Source organism: Neopsephotus bourkii, unplaced genomic scaffold, assembly GCF_033783945.1.
Source record: "Neopsephotus bourkii isolate Nb327-2 ecotype Australia unplaced genomic scaffold, CSIRO-AGI_Nbou_v1 NB_1542, whole genome shotgun sequence".
NCBI classification, from domain to species: Eukaryota; Metazoa; Chordata; class Aves; order Psittaciformes; family Psittacidae; genus Neopsephotus; species Neopsephotus bourkii.
In genome coordinates this window covers 3,780,101-3,802,775 of record NW_026902018.1, presented here as the reverse complement: position 1 = coordinate 3,802,775, position 22,675 = coordinate 3,780,101, and the positions used below count along the sequence as shown (strand labels likewise).

General features: G+C 52.7%; 1 protein-coding gene across 3 annotated transcripts in view; it reads left to right on the top strand.

Annotated features, from left to right (window-relative positions):
• Nucleotides 1-22,675, top strand: part of MSI1 (musashi RNA binding protein 1) — a 30,680-nt gene that overhangs the window by 4,012 nt on the left and 3,993 nt on the right. For 2 of the 3 annotated variants that reach the window (XM_061370592.1, XM_061370591.1), the window contains exons 5-12: nt 1,475-1,516; nt 3,183-3,275; nt 14,136-14,184; nt 16,145-16,227; nt 16,689-16,806; nt 18,308-18,388; nt 19,631-19,687; nt 22,574-22,642. In XM_061370592.1, the coding sequence (XP_061226576.1) occupies nt 1,475-1,516; nt 3,183-3,275; nt 14,136-14,184; nt 16,145-16,227; nt 16,689-16,806; nt 18,308-18,388; nt 19,631-19,687; nt 22,574-22,642 (592 nt within the window). Of the gene's footprint in view, nt 1-929; nt 1,350-1,474; nt 1,517-3,182; nt 3,276-14,135; nt 14,185-16,144; nt 16,228-16,688; nt 16,807-18,307; nt 18,389-19,630; nt 19,688-22,573; nt 22,643-22,675 lie in introns of those variants that run through there. The other variant, XM_061370593.1, reaches the window with a different exon arrangement.

The following is a 22,675-nucleotide window of genomic DNA, read 5'->3' as shown; positions in this document are numbered from 1 at the left end:
CTGAATGACACTGGCTGAGAAGTAAAAGACAGTAGATTATTGTTTTTGCTTATTATCTGCCATCAACCTCCTGGTCTCCTGCCGTCCCCTGTCCTCACAATTCGCTGTGGGTGTCTGCACCAGGCAGGAAGCGGTGATGGGGGTGTGTGAGGGGAGGGGAGGGACGGAGGTTCAGGTGCCCCAGGGAGGCAGCGGAGGGGAGGGTGTGCTGAGCAAGGGGAGGGAGGTTTATTTTTGAGTTTATTTGTGCTCTTCGCTTTTGCCTCTGTTTACTTACTTACGGGGTTTATTTATGTTGTAGGCTGTGAGTCAGGATGGAGGTGGGGAAGGCAGGGAGGGAAGCTGGTGGAAGGGTGCAGGGAGGCTGAGCTCCTCCCGGGTTGTGTGACAAGTGAAAGGATGCGGGACGGGAGGGCGGCCAGGCTGGAAAGCTGAACAAAGCAACGAGAGGAGCTGGAGAAACACAGCTTCTTTTTGGGCTGATTGAGCTGCCGGGCAGATGGGACAATGCTCCAGGCTGCCCTCCCAGCTGCAGCTTGTCCAAGTGCAGGGATGAGCCAGACCTGCCTTTAACACAGGTCTTGGTAAGCTGATTTGTAGGTCTGGATCATCCCCGATGTGATGTAACTTTACAGGAGTTGCTGTAAAAATAGGCTATAAAGAAAGGTGGTGGCTGAGGAGAGGAGGCTTTGTGGGTATTTGGCTTGCAGCTGCATGAGTGTTGTCCCTGCTTTTGTGGTGCTGGTGGTGTGAGGCTGGCGCGGCCATACGCTCCTCGGTGCTGAGCCCAGCAAAAGGCACCTGCATGGCGGTGTGGGGCCGGCGGCTGCGGCCCCAGCGGGTGCACGGAGGAGCTGCACAGGCACAATGGAGGGAGGCAGCGCGGCATTGTGTGTGGTGCAGGCTGGGGACAGGGGCAGCACGCTGCCCTGCGCCCGCAGGCGGGGGGCTCTGGCCCCCCTGGGGTAATGGGTGCTGTCCTGGCTGCTCTTTTATGGCTTCACCCTGTGTTTTGTGGGATGAAATGTTGGGATTTTTGTGCGCTGCCTCGTTTCTGTTCTGTTAGTACCCAGGTGAGCTCTGTACTTGCAGGGGGAGTGAAGGGGGAGAGCAAAAAGGCAAAAGAAAGCACTTTTAATGTGAGGCCGGTGGTGCAGGGTGCCCGGGGCAGGCTGAGCGGGAGGGTGCAGCCAAAGCTGTTAATCCCAGCATGTGATGGGCTCTCGGGTGCGTCTGGCCAGCGCTCAGCTGGAGACAGACCGCTGCATGCTGGGACTTGTAGTCTCCGTGGATTATACCTTACTGCGAAGGAAAGATGTCTGCAGCCAGCTTCATTTTATGCACATCAGGTAGATCCTCTGGGGTTTTAGCAAGGTGCCACGTGGGTAGAGACAGCCGTGTGCTTGAGGGAACCCTGTGCCTGTAAATAGGCAGTAAAACCGTGTTCACATCTTATTCCCATCATCTCTTTCAGATTGACCCGAAGGTAGCGTTCCCCCGCCGAGCACAGCCCAAGGTAAGCACTGCGGGCAGCCCTTGCCACCCCAGAGGGTGGTAGATCTTGTCCCTCTGTGCAGGGTTACCCCTGCATGCAATGGAATTGCTCCCTGGGGTTTGCTCAGGACCCACCTGGAGCAGGAGCAGTTTGGTGTCCTGTGCTGTGGTGTGCTCCTGTCAGGCTTGCAGCGTGGCACTGGGGGAACCAGGAGGCCCCTCTATTGTACTTTAGGATGCAGTAGTTAGAGCTGATGAAATAAATGCTGAGCAGGGTGGAACTCATCCTTCTGAGGTTGCAGCCAGTGCCTGGAAGTTTCAGACCTTAAGAGATCCGGAACAGCCCCATGATGCAGTATGATACAGGAGGAAGGGGGTTATGTGTATACACATGTGCATGAATAGGTGTATGGCAGGGACAGGGAGGAGGATTTCATGTTGTGGAATAGCCTTGTGTGCTTCAGCACTGGAAAAGGCAGGAGTTTGGTGTCTGACCTCCTACAGGAGGCTCTGGCAGTGAAATGAGCAGTTGCAGGAACTTTTTCCAGGCGTGCAGCTAGAAGCTTTTATCTGGGGAGCCAGCAGCAGGCTGGACACTGCCTTCAGGCTTTGGGTCTCCCTTTAACTTTGCCCTTGGATCAGAGTTTTAAAGTTTAGAGTCTCTGTTCCAAGCGCTGTCAGGAGAGAAAGAACTGGGGACAAACAGTATTGAGAAGCAGAGAGGGAAGAGGATGGGAGGGAAGTAAGGGGTTCAGGCACTGAGAACAATTGGTGAGCAGGTATCCCAAGTAACTGGAGCCAGGAAGCACATGGTAGGAATTGGGTTAATTCCATTAAGCAGTTTGGTGACAGAAGGTGCTTTAGTGTTAGAACGGGCTGGTCTCCAAGCCAGGGAATTGCTGCGGATTAGCCCTATGCTCCTTGGGGTAATTAGGACCATGTGTTCCTCTGAGAGCAGGGGTGTAGCCAAGCAGCTAAGGGGAGGATGCAGCTGGAGAGCTGGTTCAAAGGATGTCGGTGTGCCTCAGCCGGGTAGCAGTGGCCCCTCTCTGGGTAGTTAGTGTTCTTCCTTGTCCCAGCTGCAAGTGACAAGTGGCAGAGGGATCTTCTCTTTACCTTCTTGCAAAGGCAAAAGAGATTTAACTGGGAGTTGACTAACCTCCATTTAAGTGACTGAGGAATGGGTGTGAAATGAAGCTTATTTTATTCGACAGTGGATGCTATGTGATATGTGAGCTAGGAAGGGCAAAGCCTGGGGAAGCCTGTCTGTGCTGCAGGCCTTCTGCCTGTCCCTCCACTATGGGAAACAGAGCAGGAATCTCTGGGGGAGCCTGGAGGAGGCTGGCATGTGGACAGTCCTGCCCCTTGCATTTGCAGTGGTGTCAAGATGCCAAGGGAGCAGCAGCAGGTTAGCGAGGAGAGAGGCTGGAAACGTGCTGTCTGATGAGGAGGTGGCTTGGTGCTGGCAAGCACGATGGGGTGGTGTGAGCGTGAGAGCACGAGTTGGGCTCTGACTTGGGACAGGTCTGCCAGCAGTGTTTGGCCAGAGGGCTTCAAGAAGGTGGATGCTCAGCTGCAGTAACAGGGCAGGCACTTCCTGTCAGTGCAGGGGGGTTAGTGGCCTTTTGAATCTCGTTCTCTGCTCGCTCTGGGTTTAATCGGTGAATTCCTGTCCTTCCCTTTTCCAGATGGTGACCCGAACGAAGAAGATATTTGTGGGTGGTCTGTCCGTGAACACTACTGTGGAGGATGTGAAACAGTATTTCGAGCAGTTTGGGAAGGTAAGTCTCTTGAGCGCTGTTGGATCAAAGCTGTTACGTTCTGGGGCAGAAAGGAGTTTCCTGAACCTCTGCGGAGGTGGGATTAGGAGCTTGCAAGTCTTTTGCATGGGGTTAAGTAGATTGAAGGTCAGTTACAGACACTGGGTGCTGCCATGTCTTTGTTCGGGCTACAGCCAGTGACTCCTGCCCTGTGGTGATTTGAAGCAAAGAGTCTGTGCTTGTTCCTGGAGTCGGTAGAACCTGGGCTAAGAGAAATGGTTTTCCAGTTCTTCCCTACCCAGAGGCCTCCTGTAGCCCCCAAATTTACACTTTGTTCAAACACTGGAGGCAGATTTGTAGACACTCCTAACAGAGCAGCTGCAGCATCAAATCTGTGAAGTTTTGGCCTGTTTCTAATTCGAAACCTTGTGATTGATGTTTCAGTTATCCTTTATTAAAAGTAAGCCTTTTGGACCTGAAACTTATGCTGAGTCTTGGGCAAGTGGTGATGTTAGTTTTGGATGTTTGGAGAAAGTTTGGTGCTATGGCTGTCCCTTGTGTTGGTCTGGTTCTTCTGTGCCAGCTGATGGCTTGGGGAGGGTGGGCTTCTGTGGGTGGAAGTCACTTGTGCCATGATCCATGACAGCCAGGTGTGCAAACCGTAAATTGGGACCGAATTGGAGGAGAGAAGGGGTCTCAGTCTTGGCCTTTCAGCTGCATTAGGAGGTTGTGAGCATCCCCAAGGCCATTCTCAGAATTAGACTGAAGGATCCCAAGATTTCTAATGGGATTAGGAACTGAAGGGGATCACTGAACTCGAATGCTGTGTGTGGTCACCTCTGGGACAGGAAATCGTGACTCTTTCACTGTTGTTCGGTGGTGGTGTCCATGGGTTTGCTGTTTGGGGAAGGAAGTGGTGGATTCTGTAGCTGTTGGGACCTCCCTGCCTGGCCAGTGGGGGCAGAACACAGTTTGATGGGTGGTAATCTGGCCAGGATGTAGCATCATGGATGCGGAGGGAACTGCAGTGTGTAAGGGATGAAGGCTTTGGTATTAATTTGCTTCTGAAAGAAGATTGCAAAAAGGTGCTGTGACGTTAGGGCACATTAATTAGCTGGTGAAATGGGGTTTCGTAACTGGGTTTGCCATGTTGTTGAAACTTTGGGGCAGAAAGTTTGGAACAAGCGTTTGCTCGGTACCTTTGTTCAGCTTCTGAAGTCAAATCTGCATGTCGTGGTACATGATCATGAGTGCAAAGTGGGACTCCTTTGTTTTTCTGTTCAGTCCTAAGAGTAAGTGGCAATAGCAGATGTACTCACGTAGCCCCATGTTTGCTAGTCATTGGCTTTGTGTGGTTTTGTTTTCTATGAGAAACAAGCAACTTCTGTTGTGTCCCCAGGAGCTTTTACATGGTGTTGCTGAAGGCGTCACTGCTAAAGGTGGTGGTGTCCATGTGTCTCTGTAGTCTGCAGATTGTTGGTTTGACTTGCATGTGCTCCTATGCTGCTGGTGGATGTGTTTGGTAGGAAAACAAAGTGTCTTGGGCTTAATCTCCTTTTCACCTTCCTGTACCTGTGCTAATTTGAAGCAGAAGCATGTTATGTAGCGCTGTTTACAAGTGGTTACAGTTGCTCTACTTTGAGAAGTACTTTCCAGTTCTTGTGGGGTGTCATGCTGCTGTCTTCCTCTAGTTTAATGGTCATGTGCTGAAAGCTGTCCTGACGTCAGAAGACTGGCAAGAACTGGTTGTGTCAGATTGTTTTCTTGGGGCCTGGGCAGAAGGGAGTTCTGCATAGCTCAGTGCAATTCATTGCTGAAGAGCCAGCATCCTGAACACATCCAGGGCTCACGGTCTGCATGAGGCTGATGCAGGTGGCCTCTTGGCTCTGGGGAGTTTCCAGGGCTGGGCTGATTGAATCTCTGTGTTTGGGGCAGTTTCCTGACTCGTCTGGACACTTCAGCTGAGGAGAGACTCCATGGAGCTCTTGTATCAACCACCCTTCCTGGCCTTTAACCAGCTTCCAGGCTAAGCCTCAGATAATTCACCAAAGGCCAGAACTGTTGCCTGAGACATGCTTGCTTTCCAGTTGGTAGCTCTGCATGGATGATGAGCAGGACCAGGGGGAAGGTGTGTTTCAGAGGGAAGCCTCTGTGGCCATCAGCAGTGGGGTTCTGAGCTCTGAATGCACCACTCTGGTAAGGCTGAGAATGATGGGCTCAGATGTGACTCCTGGAGAGCATGATTTTGATACATAGGCTCTTTTGGTGTATGTTCACGATACTCGAGGGCCTCCTAGCTTTCAGAGGCCTCCTGGGATCCCTTCTTCAGAGGTACTCTTGGCACCTGATTCTGTGGTCTTCATCTTTAAGTGAGAGGTGGTGAAGCTTCAGTCACGTTATCCTGATTGAGAAGATATTTTCCAAGCTGTTTGGGCCAGTACTACTTCTGGAATTCTGGAACTGTGTGAAAAGGAATTGTTAAGGGTGGACTTTTAAAGCATTCCCTTGGAGGACTTAGACTCTGAGGAAATGGCTTTGTCTGTGTTCCCTCTTCTGAGGTACCCTACAGTTTTATAGGATGTGGCAGGAGGAGACATTCCCCTTTCCTCCTGCCTGTCCAGAGAGGCTTAGGAACACTTAGGATTTAGAGAGGAGAGAGCAGGCACCACTAAGTCATCCTATCTTGATTCCTCAACATCAAAGTACTGTGTTTCTGGGAATGATTTTAGTCAGTCTTTGAGAACCCAGTGGCAAGCTCAGTTTGGACCTGGGCTTCAGGGAGAGATCATCCTCTGCTTCTAAGGACAAGGGAGTACAGACTGCTAAATGGGTTGTGCATGAAGGTTATCTTGTAGGTAACCCTGGGGCCACAAGCCTAAGTGCGTGTTAGATTTGCCACCACTTAAGGCCTTTAAATTAGGATAGATGCTTTTTGAAAACTACATTTTAGTCCAGACAGAAAGCATGCACATGCTGTAGGAATTAGGAGAGGAAGCGCTGTGCCTGCAGTACAGATGAGGTCAAATTAGATTATCATAATGTTCTCTTCAGTCCAAATCCGTGAACTGCAGTTCCCAAGTCTACCAAGGTAGCTGGTGTCAGTGCATCTTGGCTCAGAAGCGACGTGCCTCGTGTGTCCGTTAGCAGGAAGAAAAATGGGAGTTTGGTTGGGCTGGAGATGAAATGGTTTCCTGTGTCATAAAACAGAATTCCCAAGCCTCGCTATTCCATTTTGGCATTTCCACTTGCTCTCCTGGCTTTGTTTTCTTTCCTCGCTGTGTCTAAAACCTCCGCTCAGCTTCGTAATATGGAAGTTGCAGAAGAAAAATGAAACTGTGAGGAGGAAACCCGGGAGTATGACTTGAGGGATGAGGGAGGAGAGGGAGATGCTGGCACCCTAGTTCTGCGTATTAAAGTACTTGGTTTTAGCAGGCACAAAAGGTGAAGCAGTGTGAGCTTCTCTGCTTCAAAGAAGGATCCCATCTTTTTTCTTTCTGCTTACAACTGTGATTGACAAACATGGGCTGTTTTCTGAGGAAGAAAACACGGAGTGTTTGGGGGGTTTTTTGGTTTGTTTTTTTAGTGCAGTGATTGAGAGAAGTGCTCTCGAGCTGGCTGTGATTTGTCAGGTGCAGCTGCTAGGGCTTTGAACATAGGGGGATGGATCTCTAGGAAACACTGCTGGCTCCAAATCCCAGATTTCTCTGAGATGCAAGCTAAGGCCATGGACGTGCTTTCTAAAGGAGCTTATCTTTTAAACTGTAGGACAGAAGTCCTGGAAAGACTTGCATTTGCGGTATGTGTAGCCAAGTCTCTTGGCTTAAGTTGGATGGTGCTGGAGATCTTTAGAGTGCACAAGGAAGGGTTTCAACAGCCTGTCTACATTCAGGCTACCACCCTCGCTGAAACCTGAAACAGAAAGAGAGGAGGAGGAGGATGTCTTGTGCCTACCACCTCAGGCACAGCTAGTCCTCTGTCTAGTTCAACACGTATGAGGGTGTCTCAGAGGAGCGCGGGTCCCAGCTTCCCCGTTTTCTGCTTCAACCTGTGGGAACAAGTTCTCTATTAGGGGGAAAGGGTTTGTCTATAAAATTGCTTTGGACCATTGGGTCTCTGATCTTGTAAGCAAGGTTATTTGCTTTAAATCATAACTGAAAAAGCTTGGATCATCTTTCTTTTTCAGCTGGGTCTGATGAGGTTTTGTGATAAAGTAAAATGTGAGATAGGAGGCTCAGAACAAATAAGGTCTTTTTGTTATGGACTTTATTAAAGATGTGAAATCTTTGCCCCAGGATGTTGTTGCTGAAATTTGCATAGGCTCCAAAAGGATTGGACAGATCCATGGAAGGAGTGTTAAATATACAGACACCCCTTTGAGTTCAGGAAGTCCCCAAGTCACAAATGGCTTGGGAGACGATGGACTTCTCTGGGGTCTGTTGTAATATCCTTGCCTTGTTTTTGTCTTCTTCCAAAGGTGTCTGTTGTTGGTACCTTGGAGTGTGTTGGGCAAGGTCAGCCTCTGCTCTCACTTGGTGCAGCCAGTCTTTAGTTTGTCATTAGGAGAGAAGTTGATCCTGTTGGGAACTAGAAATGCAGAAGTACTGGAAGAAATGGGGTCTGGACCCAGTTTGGGTGTTTGAACTCATGGTTTTCTTGGGCGCTTTTGCATTTCATGAAGCAGCAGTGCGAGAAGTATACCTCACAGTGACGTCTTTGCATGACTCACTCGTCAGTTGTGGCTCCAAGGGTGCTTGAGAAGTGCTTTAAACCAGCCTGCATCCTCCCTGGGCCTGCAGGTGATGTGGATGAGTCGGTCAGGAAAGCTCAGCCTCTCTGAGGCAAGATCATGCCCGCGGAGAGATCTGCTCTCTAAAAATATCCTAGAAGCAAACAAGAAAAAAGATCTGCTGAGGTCTGAGGACGATTCTGACCTTTAGGCTGCCATCTAATACTCAGTCCAGATTCTGGACCGCTTGCCTGAGGCAGGTTCTGAGATCTCACTTGAGCAACAGCTCTGGTACTGTCCCAAACAAGGGGAAACCACCGTATCTGAGGCACTGGGTTTGATGAGGGTTTGTGTCACAAATGCATATTCATGTGCACCTGCCAGGAAAATGATGTGGTTGACTTGGGTATATGAAATAAGTTTCCCCTGCTGACTAATTGGAGAACCTTCAGAGACTGCTGGGGGATTTCTTTAAAGGAAGACTTGTTCCTGCGCTTACAGCGGGCACGATTTCCCCCGCTTTGGATCAGGGGAATGTTAATGAATTAATCCTTAATCTGCTGCTCTCTGGAATTTTCTAGCTACTTGTCAACCTGCTGTGGGCTTCCAAACTGGATTTTGGATTTTCTTCCACAGATCAGAGGGCAATTTATGCAAATTCTCACGCGTAACATGGTTGCAATGAACAGATGGGGAAGGGAGGAGAAGGGGAATCTGATCACCTCTCTTGCGGCAGTAGGCAGTTTGGCTTGTGGTGACAATGCCTCTGGAACAAAGGGTTCTCTGTGCTCCGCATCTGGTAGGCAGATAGCCAGAAATGCTGCAGCAGTAATGGTCATTCAGGTCTTCAGTGGTTCATTTGATATTTGCCAGGTGCCCACAGCACGGTGCAAGAGCAGGCAGGGACACCTGGACAGGCTGTCCTGCTCACCTGTGGCACGGAGCGGGCTCTGTCCCTTGGATGAGTCCCATTCCCAGAGTTTTGGGGTCGGGCCTGCAGAGCAGGGTAAGGAGGGTCCTCCTGGGGCCATGCAGCACACCTGGGTCACTGTGTACGCCCCACAATCAGCCTGTCCTGTTTAAGCAGCTGGGAGAGCCTCGCGGTGCCCTCCCTCGACTGGATCGCTTCTAGATCATTTGGTTTGTATTTCCCATGTTGAAGCTGTTTCAGCAGTTGTTATCCCTCTGCCTGATTTTGCTACAAGTGTGTTGCCATGGTCCTTCACAGGCCCGGCCCTGCCACCTTTAGCTGCTGTTCAGGTGGAAGATGCCTATCTCTGCACAGCCTTTGCTTGCATGTTTACAGCGTTCTTCAAGATCTGCCCCTGTGGAAGTGCATCCAACAGACATCATCAGGCTTGGGTTGGAAATACCATCATTATTTACTTTAAATCTACATGAGGCTTTCATTGGCTTCCTCTTTTGCAGACATCTGTGACAGTCCCAGGAATATTTAAAGATATTAGAGCAAGACATTTTAACACATCAGGCCTTTTGGCCAAGGCCGGGTGGGTCGAAGCGTGCTCTGTTTTGGTGTGAAATGCCTCATGTTTCAGCTAGGCTGAGGGCCGCTCTGGTGGAGTGTCTCTGCAACATGTGACTGTCACGTTTTATTCTGTCACCACCACACTGCTCTCATCAAAAGCAGGTGCTGGTTTGGGAAGGGTCCATCTCCTCCTCTCGGGAAGGTGCTGCTTGCTCCTGGCCTGCAGGAGGTCTCAGCAGTGGCAGATCCAAGAGGGATTAGGAGAGCTTCCTTCCCAGGGACAAACCTTTCCTCACCTTCTGTATGCATTACCTCTGCTGAGCCAAAGCCTTTATCTTTATTCCACTCCCGTTTGGTTTTCCAAAGCTAGGGAGAGCCACTGGAGACAGAGCTGAGAGGAGGTGATGCTGGGCAGCTTGTGTGTAAGGCTCAGGTGTGGTGGCTGTCCCTGAGCAGCCAAATAACCTGCCAAAGGAGAGAGGTCTGCTGTGGTAGGGTTCCTTGGGAAGGTTCCACCTGGAGAGCAAGTCAGTGCTCTTGGGACCCCGTCTGTCTGCCTTGGTGTTTTTAACCCTCATGGCTAAACATGGGGAGAGGCTTCAGCCCTTAAAATGAGCAAACCTTGAACTTCTAACTTCAAGTGTTGGATAGTTAAGGCTTGGACAGCAAGTTAAACCTCCCCCTGAGAGAGAGCCTTGACCACTGAGCTAAACAGTTTGCTAGGAAAATGATCTGCTGCTTTAACTCTGTTTGAGGAATTGAAACAAATATTTATTTAAGGGGGAGGGGGGAGAATGGGAAGAAAGACAATTCACCCGGCAAAAAATCCTTTAAAGTGCAGTCATGACCATAGGTTATTTCCCAATCCCACTACAAATGAACTCAGGTGGTGTTTCTGGAACTCTTCAGTGCTGTTCTCCTCACTTGTGCATCCAGTTCTCGGGCACTTGACCTGTCTTATCTCTGCCTCGGATATCCCTGCTCCAGATACCCCTGTTCCCACCCTTCACACCACCACACCCCTGCCCTGTGCCCGCTCAGTCCCTCACAACCTGCCTCAGCCCAGGCCCCCTGCGTCCCTCTGAGGCGGGAGCCAGGATGGCAGTACCACTGTCCCGCACCAAGAGGGGCACAAAGTTGGTGCGGGAGGGGTCTTGCTGTGAGAGCTTGCTCCTTGCGGGAGAGTCCCTGATGTGTGATGGTGGTTTGGTGTGGTTTGGTTTGGTTGGTGCGCGGTGGTGGTTGGTTTGGTTTGGTCAGTGTGTGGTGGTGGTTTGGTGTAGTTTGGTTTGGTTGGTGCGGTTTGGTTTGGTTGGTGTGCAGTGATGATTTCGACTGTGTGTGGTGGTGGTTTGGTTTGGTTGGAGTGCAGTGGTGATTTGGTTGGTGTGTGGTGGTGGTTTGGTTTGGTGTGGTTTGGGTTTGGTTGGTGTCCGGTGGTGGTTTGGTTTGGGTGATGTGTGGTGGTGGTTTGGTTGGTGTGTGGCGGTGGTTTGGTTTGGTGCAGTTTGGTTGGTGTGTGGTGGTGCAATTTGGTTTGGTGCGGTTTGATTTGGCTGGTGTGTGGCGGTGGTTTGGTTTGGTTTGGTTTGGTTGGTGTGTGGCAGTGGTGGTGCGGTTTGGTTTGGTTGGTGTATGGCAGTGGTGGTGCGGTTTGGTTTGGTGCGGTTTGGTTGGTGTGTGGCGGTGGTTTGGTGCGGTTTGGTTGGTGCGGTTTGGTGTGGTTGGTGTGTGGCGGTGGTTTGGTGCGGTTTGGTTGGTGCGGTTTGGTGTGGTTGGTGTGTGGCGGTGCCTCGCTTGTGCCGGGCTGCGGGCGCGCACCCCGAGGCGCGCCGGGGCTCGGTCCCTCCCTTAGGCCGGCGCAGGCTGCGGTGCGTGTGAGGGCGCCGCCGCTGGCGGGGCGGGCGCAGCGGGGCGGCTTTGTGCGCGGCGCTAATCCGGGCCGCAGCTGCTATTGGCGGGCCCGTTGCCGTGGTGACGGCCCCGCCGGCGGCCGCCTTTGTTGGGGCTCGGCGCGGCTGGGGGGGGGGTGTCGGTTCGCTGCCACAATAGCAGCCGGCCGGGGGCTGCCACTCAGGCCTGGATGTGGCTGTGGGGTCGGTGCAGGCCTGGCTTGCCCCCAGCCTGGGGCCGCCGGGGTCTGGGCTTTGGTGGGAACCGGCCATGGTACCTCCATCACCTTAGTGTTCAGTGCTTCATGCAGGGGTCTGGTAGTGCTGGGCCTCGGGAATCTCTGCAGCAGCTGGTCCCGAATCCCTTCACCTAGCAAGAGCTAGGGGCAATCTGGGGCACCCCATTGGGCAGGGTGCTGGAAATGGCTTGCTCCCTGTGGATGCAGGTGAGGCCTTTCTCCTGGCTCTGCAGTGTCCCACTGGCCTTTGTAGGCTCCAGCACTACCTCTCCTTGTTGCAGGTCCCCGATTTGCCTCACAGCACTGGCTCTGTGTTGTCTGATACCACCCAACTCTCCTCACCTGTTGCCTTGGAAGGAGAGGAGAAGATGCTCATGTAGGTTTTGTTGGCAATAAAACCAAGGAGTTATAGCCATATGCAGAGTTGAGACTCTAGAGTTGAGTGGAGCAAGACTATTCATATATTATGTGTGTATACACTTACATATCTGTCTATCATACACTCAGTTCATGCCAGGAACCCGCTTTCAGAGTGTGTGTGTTACTGTAAATATGATTTTGCAAGATGAGTGCGGTTTAGGGTGCTGACACCTGATCTCGACGCACCAGCAGAAACTTAGAAGAAGGTTCAGATGGAGGGAGGCTGCAGCTCTTGGTGTATGGAGCGTGGTTTGGGATAAAGGAGTGCCCATGCATTGTCTCTGGGATGCTGGTGGGAAGTGGGTTTGTGTGGGGATGCGTGCAGGGCTCTGCCACTTGCAGTTGCTCCCACTTTGCAGGCTCTGCAAAGAAGAGGTTGTTGTTGGGGCTGGTTGGACAGAGTAAGTCAGCAGCTGGGCTATGCTCATCCACGCTGGGTTTTTCTTCCTTGTGCCCATCTGCCATCATGATCGGATGGGAGGTCTGTGGGCCCAGTTACCTGAGTTGAAGTCACTGGGAGTGCCACCGCTGCAGAGCGATGTTGACACAGCTTTCTCCCAGTGTGTACTGGGGAGGAGGATAGTTACGTGCCCAGCATTTTTGTGATCTGGATGGAGGAATGGATCTAGCTTATAAATGAACAAACAGACAGTAACACTTGAAATATTTTGAAGCCACATCAGGTTTGCTTTGGGTCTGTGTGCAGTATTACACCCCACATGGCTCCAGCTGCATGCCTGGTGTGTTTCTCAGGTGCCTGTTGACTTGGCTGAGAGAGGCTGAGCTGGGACTGGAAGAGCACGAGATGAGCAGGAGCCAGGCTGTCTGTTATCACCTGAGGTGGATGTGTTGGACAAGCCCAAGGGCATCAGAGATTATCTCTCTCTGCTCATGGTGGCATTGGAGACGTTAGCAAGCGCTCCTCCCATCCTCGTGGCGCTGAGGTGGCACCGGATGTCCCACCTTTTCCTGGGGGGCTGAGGCCAGGAGCCCTCTCCTATCCCTGATGGGGCTGTGGGCTCTCCACCAGCAAAGCCAGTGGCTGCCTGCTCCAGGGTACAGGCAGCGCTCTGCCCTCCCTGGTGGGCAGTTCTGGAGAAGGCAGTGATGCAGATGCTGCCTGGGAATGAGGAATGGGAGTAATCCATCCTCCCGCGGAGCTGCCTGCCCAGGGGCGGCTGTCTTGCATGGAGGAGGAGGATGAGGAAGGGCCGGGGCAGCTGCTGGCTGGAGACTGCTGCCTCCTCCCCTGAGCACTTGCACGTCCAGTTTCATAATCGGATTAAGGCAGTGGTATTAGAGAGGAGGGATGGGTCAGTGGGACAGGTTTACACTGGGGCTTACACGGAGGGGATTGAAGTGTCTATTTTAACCCTGCTCGGCCTGACCCGCGGAGCGGTGCAGATGCGGCTCTGCGAGGCGGCACCCGGCGGGAGGACGTGGGGGGGGAAAGTGGCACCAGGCGGTGCTGCGCTCGGTGATGATGTGCTCGCCGGGGAGGAGAGCAGCCCCAGGCCGGCGGGGGGATGGGAGCCGGCCGCCCCTCCCCCCGGGAAGGCAGCCCTGCTCAGGCCTTGCAGTAAATTTGCTCTAATTACAGCCTCCAGCAGTGGGAAACCTCACTTAGAGGAAAGGCTCCTCTGGGGTGGGGGCAGGGGCGCTTCCCAGCTTTCCCAGGCAGGCTCTGTTGTCTGAGGCCTCCGCTTCCCCTGTCGCTGGGAGGCCCCTTATTCCTCTCCCCTCTCCAGCTTTGCTTCTCTCCCCCCTCTTTAATTCTCCGCTCCTTTGAGGCCGGGATTTGGGAACAATGCCTTCCCCCTGCTCCTTGCCCCCCGGCTGGAGCCGCAGGCAGGCGGGTCCTTGCTGCCAGGGGCTGGGCTGAGGGGGCTCAGCTCAGCAGCACCTGCCCTAGGCTGGTGGGGGACCATGTTGGTGGTGGCCTGGGAAGTGCCTGGTTGTGGTAGCTGACGTGTGTGTGCACATCCTTTTGCCTTTATGGAGATAGGAGGTCTTATCTTAATCCCCTCAGGTCTGGGGAGTCCCGGGAAGGTCTGTGCAAATGTGTCAGAGGATGCTCGTGGCAATACAATAATCTGATGAGAGCCCTTCTCTTTGCAGGTGGATGATGCGATGCTGATGTTTGACAAGACAACTAACAGACACCGAGGTGAGAGCGCTCCTCCTGCTGCAGGAGAGGGAACTGGGAGGGTTTGCCTCCTGCCTTGCCTAGGGAGGGGTTTGTATCCCAGTAGCAGGGGATGCGGGGCGCAGCTGCTCTTTATCTTTCCTCCAGTCGCCCCATTCTTTTGCATCTGCATCCTTTACCAGCGTCCCTGCAGCACAGAGAGCTTTTGTCCAGTGTGTTTCCTGTGCTGTAAACTTGCCGAGTTGCAGATATGTGAGAGGAGATGGCCCCCTCCCCTGCCCGCTTACCTCCATGGCTGCAGCCCGCAGTGTGTGTCTTACCTTGTCCTGAGTAATCTGAGCTCAGGGAAAGCTGACACGAGAGCCTGAAGAGTGCCTGCTCCTCGCCTCTTCCTCGGCCCGCAGCCTGCTTGTGCTCCCAGGTCACCTTTTCTTACCCGAGTCTTGCTGGAGGAGTCTGGTTACAGGATGGGAGCAAAGCTGTAATATTTGCCCTGGTCAAACCCAGCCCACCCATGGGAGTCCCAACCTCTCGCTTTCCTGCTGCATCCTCACTCCAGTCACCCTGCAGCATGGCAGAGCTCCACACAAGCCTTGTACCAGCTCTGAGATTTACTGCCAACAACGTAACCTGCAAGCTTAGCTTGAGCGTCCTCGAAATCAGGGCCAGCAACAGCCCTGCGCTAGGCCACTCTCATTCATGTCTGTGTGGTGTTTGAAGCACTTCCAAGCACCTTTGCCCCTGGATCAGCGAGGGAATGCTCCTTTCTGCATTGTGTGCCCTTCAGGTTTTTGCTTTTTTTCCAAAGCCATTAAATCTAATCTGATTGCCTGTCCTCTGACATGTTTGCAGCTTCATCTGAAAAGGGAAGGAGTGTTAACCCCTGTTCCTCCATGGGTGCCTCCCTGCCACTAGTCCAATTAAAGAGCTGTTGGGCATTCTGGAAGGAGCTGGGGTTGCTCCCAGCCGCTGTGTTGGCAGTGAGGGGCTCTGCCTAGGATGCAGCAGCCTGGTGGGGGTCTGATGGGATTCAGGACTGGTTTTGGAGTCAGGGTTTTGCTCTTGAATTCCTGACCTCCTCTGCTCATGGATGGTGTGAAACTACCTGGGCACAGAGGAGTTCATGGAGAGTATGGAGAAAAAGTGCGGTTCTGGGCAATGGATCGCTGTCTTTCTGGAAGTTATTTTAAAGCACCATGGAATTGGCCAGCCCCTGAAAGTGGAAAGCTCTGCTTAATCCCAGCTTGCTCATAAGGCAAGCTTAAAGACATCCTCCCACCTGCCTCAGTCTTCCGGAAGCCCTGCAGTCAGCTGAGAGCAGTTTAGTGTGCGCACCCGAGCTGGGCTTTGCCAGGAGTGTCAGTAGAGGGGCTGGGGAGAGCAAGGAGATGTGAGCTTAGGCCAGCAGCCAGGAGCATGCTGTCCTGCCTTACCCCTGCTGCTGCCCTCACTTTGGTGAAACTGCAGAGCGCTTTGCTTGCGTCTGACTTGCTCTGTACAAGTGCATCGCTGAGATTTACCTGCTTATACAAGGCTTTATGGCCAGTGACTGGCAAGGAAACGTGCAGGGTGTTGCTGCTGGTGGGGTGTGTTCAGCAGGGATGGTGATGTCCTGGCAAGCAGCTGTTCATTTCCCCACCGACTCTTTGTGTGAGTGTCTGCTGGGATCCTCCCCAGCATCACCAGCCATGTGGTTTGCCTTCAACCAGCAGTTCACCAACCAAATCGAAAAGCTTGGTTTTGAGAGCGGTTGGGTTCAGAGAAGGTGGGAAGTACAATATGAGGAAACGGGAATCTGCAAAGGATTGGTCCTGTTGTTCTTGTGCATAAAAACAAGATGAGGAGAGGGAAAGATGAGTGGCAGCTGGTTTAGAAAGGGCTGATTGTACCATCCCTTTCTTCTGCCAGTAAAAGGATGTGGGTAGTGGGTGCAAACTGTGCAGAGCTCTGACCTGATCAAGGACTTTTGCCTTTTCTTCAGGGTTTGGGTTTGTCACATTTGAAAGCGAAGACATTGTGGAAAAAGTGTGTGAAATCCACTTCCATGAGATCAACAACAAAATGGTGAGTGTCTGGGGCAGAACTGGGGAAGAAGGGACAGAGGCACTGGATGGGGCAAGGCAGTGGTACAGGCACAAGGGAAGGAAGCAGCTTGGTCCCAATACACTTGCTCTGCAGTGGGGAATTGAGTCTTTTCCCCAATATCACAGCAGGCAGTCTGGGAAACAGACTCACAGTGTGGAGGTGAACCAGCACAATGGTGAGGTTTTAAGGAGGAGAGCTCACTGGAATGAGCTGTTGTGGAGGTTTTGAAGTTGGATGAAACTCCTGGTGGCTTGCAATGGGGCAGGTTTTACCTTTATTCAGTGCAGGGCCTGGCAGAGCTGATGCTCTACCACCAAAAATCAGTGTTTGAGGCCCCCGTTGCCCGTGGTGTCTGCAGAGGGAGCAGCAGAGCCCCGGAGCTGCCTGTGCTCCAAGCCTTGTGCTCATGGCCCAGCCTCATCTTTGCTTTCTTGTGGCAGGTGGAGTGTAAAAAAGCTCAGCCGAAGGAGGTGATGTCCCCAACGGGCTCGGCGCGAGGGCGATCCCGAGTCATGCCTTACGGGATGGATGCCTTCATGCTCGGGATCGGCATGCTGGGTAAGCCCAAGGACACATCTCCTCCCAGCTCCCCGCCGTGCCAGCCAGCGGCTTAGAGGTTTTACTCCGAGGGCGGCCAAGGGCAGCTCTCCCTGGGCGCTGAGGGGGGTGCCGGGACCTGTTTGCGATCGCAACTTGCCCTCTGGTGGCACCTGAGTAAACTGCAAACTTGTCTCTGGTGCCCTGCGGCAGCCGGAGCTGGCCCGGGGCTGAGCGCGGTTCCGTTACTGGCCCCGCGGTGCACATGGGCTGTGATTGTTGAGTGCCTCCCGTGGCACAGGATCCATAGGTGAGCCGAGCATGGGGTGATCTGTGCCCGGACAGCTTCCTCTGCTGCTTCTACAGGCTTTCTGATACATGAGTTGATTAAAGAGCCTCTGAGTTTCCATTTGGACCAGCAGCACATATAAATGTCCTCACTGCTGTCTCAAGACTGTAAAAATACCCTTGGAGTTCTAGTCAAGCTTTGTTTCAGTTTGTTCCCTCCCTCTCAGGGACAGCAAGTGTCTGGTATTGCAGGGAAAACCATACACTTACCATGGGACTGTGCAGGCTGGGGTTCATGGCTGTCACTGATTCTAAGGCAGAGGTGTTCAGATAAAAGATCTTTTCTTAAAGTCCTTTTTAGCCTCCTTTTCCAGTTCTACGAACCCTTGTGCCTGGACCTGAGAGTCAAGCATGATCCTTCCAGCATGGTGCTGCTCCTGGCTCCTCTCCCCACATTCTGGCCAGGCTTGAGGTGACCCCAGAGCACAGTGTTTGCTCAGGATCATGGCTGGTGTTGCTGGGCAGGGTGTACTCAGCCTGACTTACCTTGCTAAGCCTGCCGAGTAGCAGTTAGTCACTGAACGAAACCCCAAAAAGGGCATTTTTTCCCCCCCAGTGTTTTCTCTTGACTTATTGAAGGAAAATAAATCTCCAGCCTGTGGTTTCGGGGTTTGCCTTGTCTGTATTTTAAAGCAGCAGGGCTCAAGCTGAGTCACTGGGAAATCCACGTACTCATGTCTGGGGAGATCTCAGATCAAATATTCACCTCTGGGTCAATGCCCTGGTTCTCCCAGGCTTGCTCTGTATAGGTGGTCAGCTTCCCGGGGAGCAGCAGGGACCGTCCCCCTGCCCGGCGCCAGGCAGGAGTGCTCTGCCTGCATTCACCAGCACTTCTGCTGCAAAGTGACTCAGAGCTATTCAGTTGTTCAAATGCCCCACCTCCCCGATCTCCTCCTGAATCCAGCTGATGCATCAGAAAGCCTTAAGCTGCAGAGCTGTGAGTTCCTGAGAAGGAAAATCTCCATGTCCTTACATGTTTGGAGCGAGGAACAAATGGAATGAGCCTGCTAAAACTCTCTTGCAGGCTTGTACTTTGTGCATCTGCCCAGCAGTTCCCTGGGCTTTCTGCTCTTAGCCCTGTTTGTGCTTTCTAACACTAATGGTCACACACACAGGCACTGAGGACATGATCCCTGCAAGCTTGCAGTAACAGAGCCCTTTTCTCTTCTCCCAGGTTATCCAGGCTTCCAAGCTGCCACCTACGCGAGTCGGAGTTACACTGGCATTGCACCTGGCTACACTTACCAGTTCCCTGGTGAGTGGTGCTCCTGCTCTGGTTTTTGGTCTGCCTTCAGGTGATGGGAGTCCCTGCAATGATCGGTGACCTGAGCTCTGCCCCCTTCACCTTTTCCCCTGTTTGGTCTTTCCTTAAATTGGAGGCGGATGTGGAAGGGGGAGGGGGGAATCCCTGGAATAGGTGGGAACAGCCTGTCCTTCATTAGGATTATCCTCACACTCCAGTGGCAGGAAAAGCCCAGGGCTGCTCTGATGCCCCTTATGCTAGCCCCTCCATAGGGCTGCTGCTGTGACACAGAAGGGCCCCTGCAGCTCTGCCTGTCTCGCTGCCTTTGTGTGTCTCTGTCTCTCTACCAGAGTTGTTGCTACTCTCAAAGCAGCACAGAATTTTAAACCATGGTTTTCCAGGGACCCAGGCACCCAAACCCCAGCCTGCAGCACTGCAGTTGGGCTGTGAACAGTGCCTGGGCAACTCCCAGCTTCCAGAAAGCATCTGCTGGGGTAGGGGGCTGCAGGTCCCCCACAAACTGGGTGGCTCCAAGCTCCAAACACTGCCATGTGCTCAGAACATGGATTTTGCGATCAATGGCTGGAACCTGCTGTGCTGCAGCTGCTCTGGGGCCTCTCCTCCCTCCCTCTCTGTGAGACAGGGGAGTGAGGCAGAGCACACTCAGAGAAGAGACTGTCTTGCTGTTTTCTAGAGAAGTGGCAACTCTGAGCATCCCTTCCTTCCTTCCTCCATCCCTCAGTGTGATGGTTTATATATGAAGTCTTGCTGTTAGGTCTGCGAATGGGAAGTTTCCTTTTCGCCTGAGGCAAGCCCAGGCTGACTGTGGCTGAAAGTTGCTGTTGCCTCCTAGCTGTCTGGAAGGTCCCTGTGAATCCAATTTATGGGTCTCAGCTGTAGTGGCTTCAAGTGCCTCATTGTAAACCCGTGCCCAGATGAGGGTGGCATGTACTGAGCACTGCAGCCGTGGGTCGGATTGGGTGGGTCACAGGGCAGTGTTGTGGGGCAGACCTGAGGCTGCGCAGTGGAGCTTGCACTCACCCTGCCTTAGTGAGATTTATTCTAAGGATAAATGGATCCTTTCAGTCTCCAGGGCAGGAGCCCAGCACCTTTCAGCACAGCTGTAAATCAGTTTAAAGAAGACCCTGGCCTGGTGACAGGCTGCTCCCCCAGCAGACCCTGGCTGTTGTCTCTCTGTGGGGTCTCCCTCGGGGCATTGCTCGGTTCCTAAGCTGTGTTGCATTTCGTTTTTAGAGTTCCGTGTAGAGCGGACCCCTCTCCCGAGTGCCCCCGTCCTCCCTGAGCTCACAGGTCAGTCCCGCTCGTTTCCTATGCTCACAACCTGGAAGGGGAGAAGGGGACTTGGGGCTGTCCTGGTGGTGTCACTGCTCCACAGCCTGGTGCAGTTAGACTGGAAGGGTTCCTTGTTTCCTCTGCCATCCCCACGGGCTCCATTCAAAGCTGGGGCTGGGAAGATGGACAGGCAATCAGAGCCATGTGTATTGCCTCTGAGAAGGGCAATGCAGGTCATACCAAATGAAGGCCTGTAATCCTCAGATTGCATTTCCTGCTGCTTGCCTTGGTTTTAGCTCCTTGCCCCAGGCTGGGTGTAAACCAGATACAGAAAACTGCAGAGAGCAGGGGGACTTCTCAGAGGTCTACAAATGACCTTAACCTGAGCTGCTGCAAGGACAAGATTTGGAGTGCTGGGAGGAGGGAGAGGGCATGGGGGCACTCCTGGTTGCTCTAATCCCATTTCCCTGTGCAGGGGGGACTGCAGGCAATGCTTTCCATACTCTGGGTGGTGCAGCTCCCCAGCTGCTCCCACATGAGCATCCCAATCAGAAGCAAGCATGGTACACAAGTCTTGCAGTGCTTATAGGGAACTGTGGAATGAAATGGGGGCAGACAGCCATTCCTCAGAGACCAGTCCTGGCTCAGTGTCTTCACAGTGCAGCTACCCTCTGGATCCTGGGTTGTGTGCAGTGTGTTCTCCCTAGGTGATGCTTGTTCTGTCTGCTCCCCCTTCCATGGCCATGTTTTCCCCAGCTCTGTCCTGTCCATGGTTTTTGTTGTAGAACAACAGCTTCATGTAGCCCTCTGCTCCCCGTGTGCCATCTCATCTCCATGGTGTTCCTCCTCCCAGCGCTTCCTTGCCCCCACCTGGTTCAGGGTTTGAATCTCTCTGCAGTGTGGGTGTGGAAAAGCTTCTTAGGAAGCTCTGCTGTAATTAGTGGTACAAACAGGCTTGAAAGGGAGTTTCTGTGGCACAGATCATATTGATCCTCAGGGAGTCTGTTCCTGAGGATGCTGAGGTTGGCAGCCACCAATGAAGAAATGTCCCTGACAGAGGTAGGGGGAGACTAAATCCTAGCTCACTCTTCATAAAACCCTTCCCTTACACTATGTATGCAGCTGCATATGCACCTGACCCCCACCTCTGAGCCTTTTGGTTGCCAAGCAAAGGAGATGTGGGTCCAGTTGTTTATTTACATATCTGTTTTTCAAGCAAAACCCCTAAAATCTGTAGAGGAACGTTGGTCACTTGGCACAAGTCCTTTTCCCTCTAGGGCCCACCCCTGCCTGCACTGTGGCTTTTCCTAGCAGGGGTGAATTGCCCAGGGCCTGGCTGCCACCAGTGGCTGGGGTGCACCAGGGCTCTGTACAACAAGAAGTTATTAATGCTGCTGTCCTGGCTGGTTGCCACGTTAGCTTACAGTCCTGAGTGTCTGCTGAAGGACCAGCTGGGGATCGTGGCATTCTTCCCTTCTCACTACGCTTACCTACTGTTAAACAGCCCCTGTGCAGCCTCTTAGCCAGGCACAGAGCTGCAGTTCCCATGTATAGGCTGGAGTTGGTCCCATGAAGGGCAGAGCCTCCTTTGCTCCTACAAAGGCCCAGCGAGCTGTGCAGTGCTCGAGGGCCCTTGTGCCTTCAAGTGGGTGCGTGCGTGTCAATGGGCTGCGCTTCATGGGCTTGGCAAGTGGAACTGGGATGAGGGGCTGGCACAAGCAGAGATGATTTCTCCAACACACAGGGAGCTCACATGCAGGTGCTAACCTGGTGTCTCAGTGGATAGACTGCAAAGGCAAGAACGGTTTTTACTTGGAAAAAAGAACTGCAGTCTTTTTAGGAGGACCTGGCCACATTAATTTGGCTGTGTGTCAGAGACTTGAAGCAATGATGGGGCAAGAGGGTGGCTGTCAGCAGCCTTTCCTCCGTGGAACAGCATCTTTGGGGGTGATATGAAGCAGCAACATGCTCACGTTGGCCCAGGGCCTGTAATGAGCAGCTAACCCAGATATAAGCCTCCTATGACGTTGGCTTGAAACAGGCTGGTGCCTGCTACTAAATATTCCCTCCTAAGCTAGTCTGAGTTTCAGCCTTAACGCGATTGATTTGTTCTGACCTCTTTTTATGGTGCTCTAAACAGCATCACAGTGAATTTCACATTCAAGCATGAAATGCTGACCCAGTCATTTTAAGGGCAAAGAGAAACATACTGGCTAGATGCCTCCTGCCCTGAGGGCTGGATGCCTGCGGCAGTAGAGTTGGGAATTGGAACTGCTACATATAAATTAAGACTTACTGTTTCAATTAAGCCATTTCTAGTTCCTGCTCCCTAGGTATATGTTTTCTTTTCTTCTCCAATGAACAGCAAGGGTTTGAACAGTTCCGGAGCAAAACTCAGAGGATGGTGTGTCTTGAGCAGAGAAATCGGGAGAAAGAGGCTATTAAACTGTTATTCAGGAATACTATCAGGCGATGGAGAGGAGGGGCTGAGCCTGGGGACACTGAGCTGTCAGCTGCTGTCCCTGAGCTGCTGCCTTTCTTCACCTTTACAGCCCAAGTCTGGATCTGTAGCTTCAGATTAACTGCATCTTGCAAGCTAAGTAGTGACAGGATACATCTGAATTTGCCCACTTTTGGTTCAGCTCTCCCACATCATGCCCTCATCTGCACTAGGATGTGGGCTTAGCAGAGCATGGCCAGTGCGTTCCCCAGGACATTCACTGTGCAAAAGGGTACCAATAAATGCAAGCTGTGCACTTCCCTATTGTCATCCTTTGATGTCTGTGTGATGCACTAAGCTGATACGTCTGTGTGGGGCTGGTATTTCGCAGCAGGAGATGAAGGCTCCTGTTGAGGAGTGTTCCCCACAGCCACAGTGCCCCTGAAGTGCCTGTTCTTTTCCAGCCATCCCCCTCACTGCGTATGGACCGATGGCAGCAGCAGCGGCTGCGGCAGCCGTGGTGCGAGGGACAGGTAACTTCCACCTTCCCCCCCAGCACAGTGCCC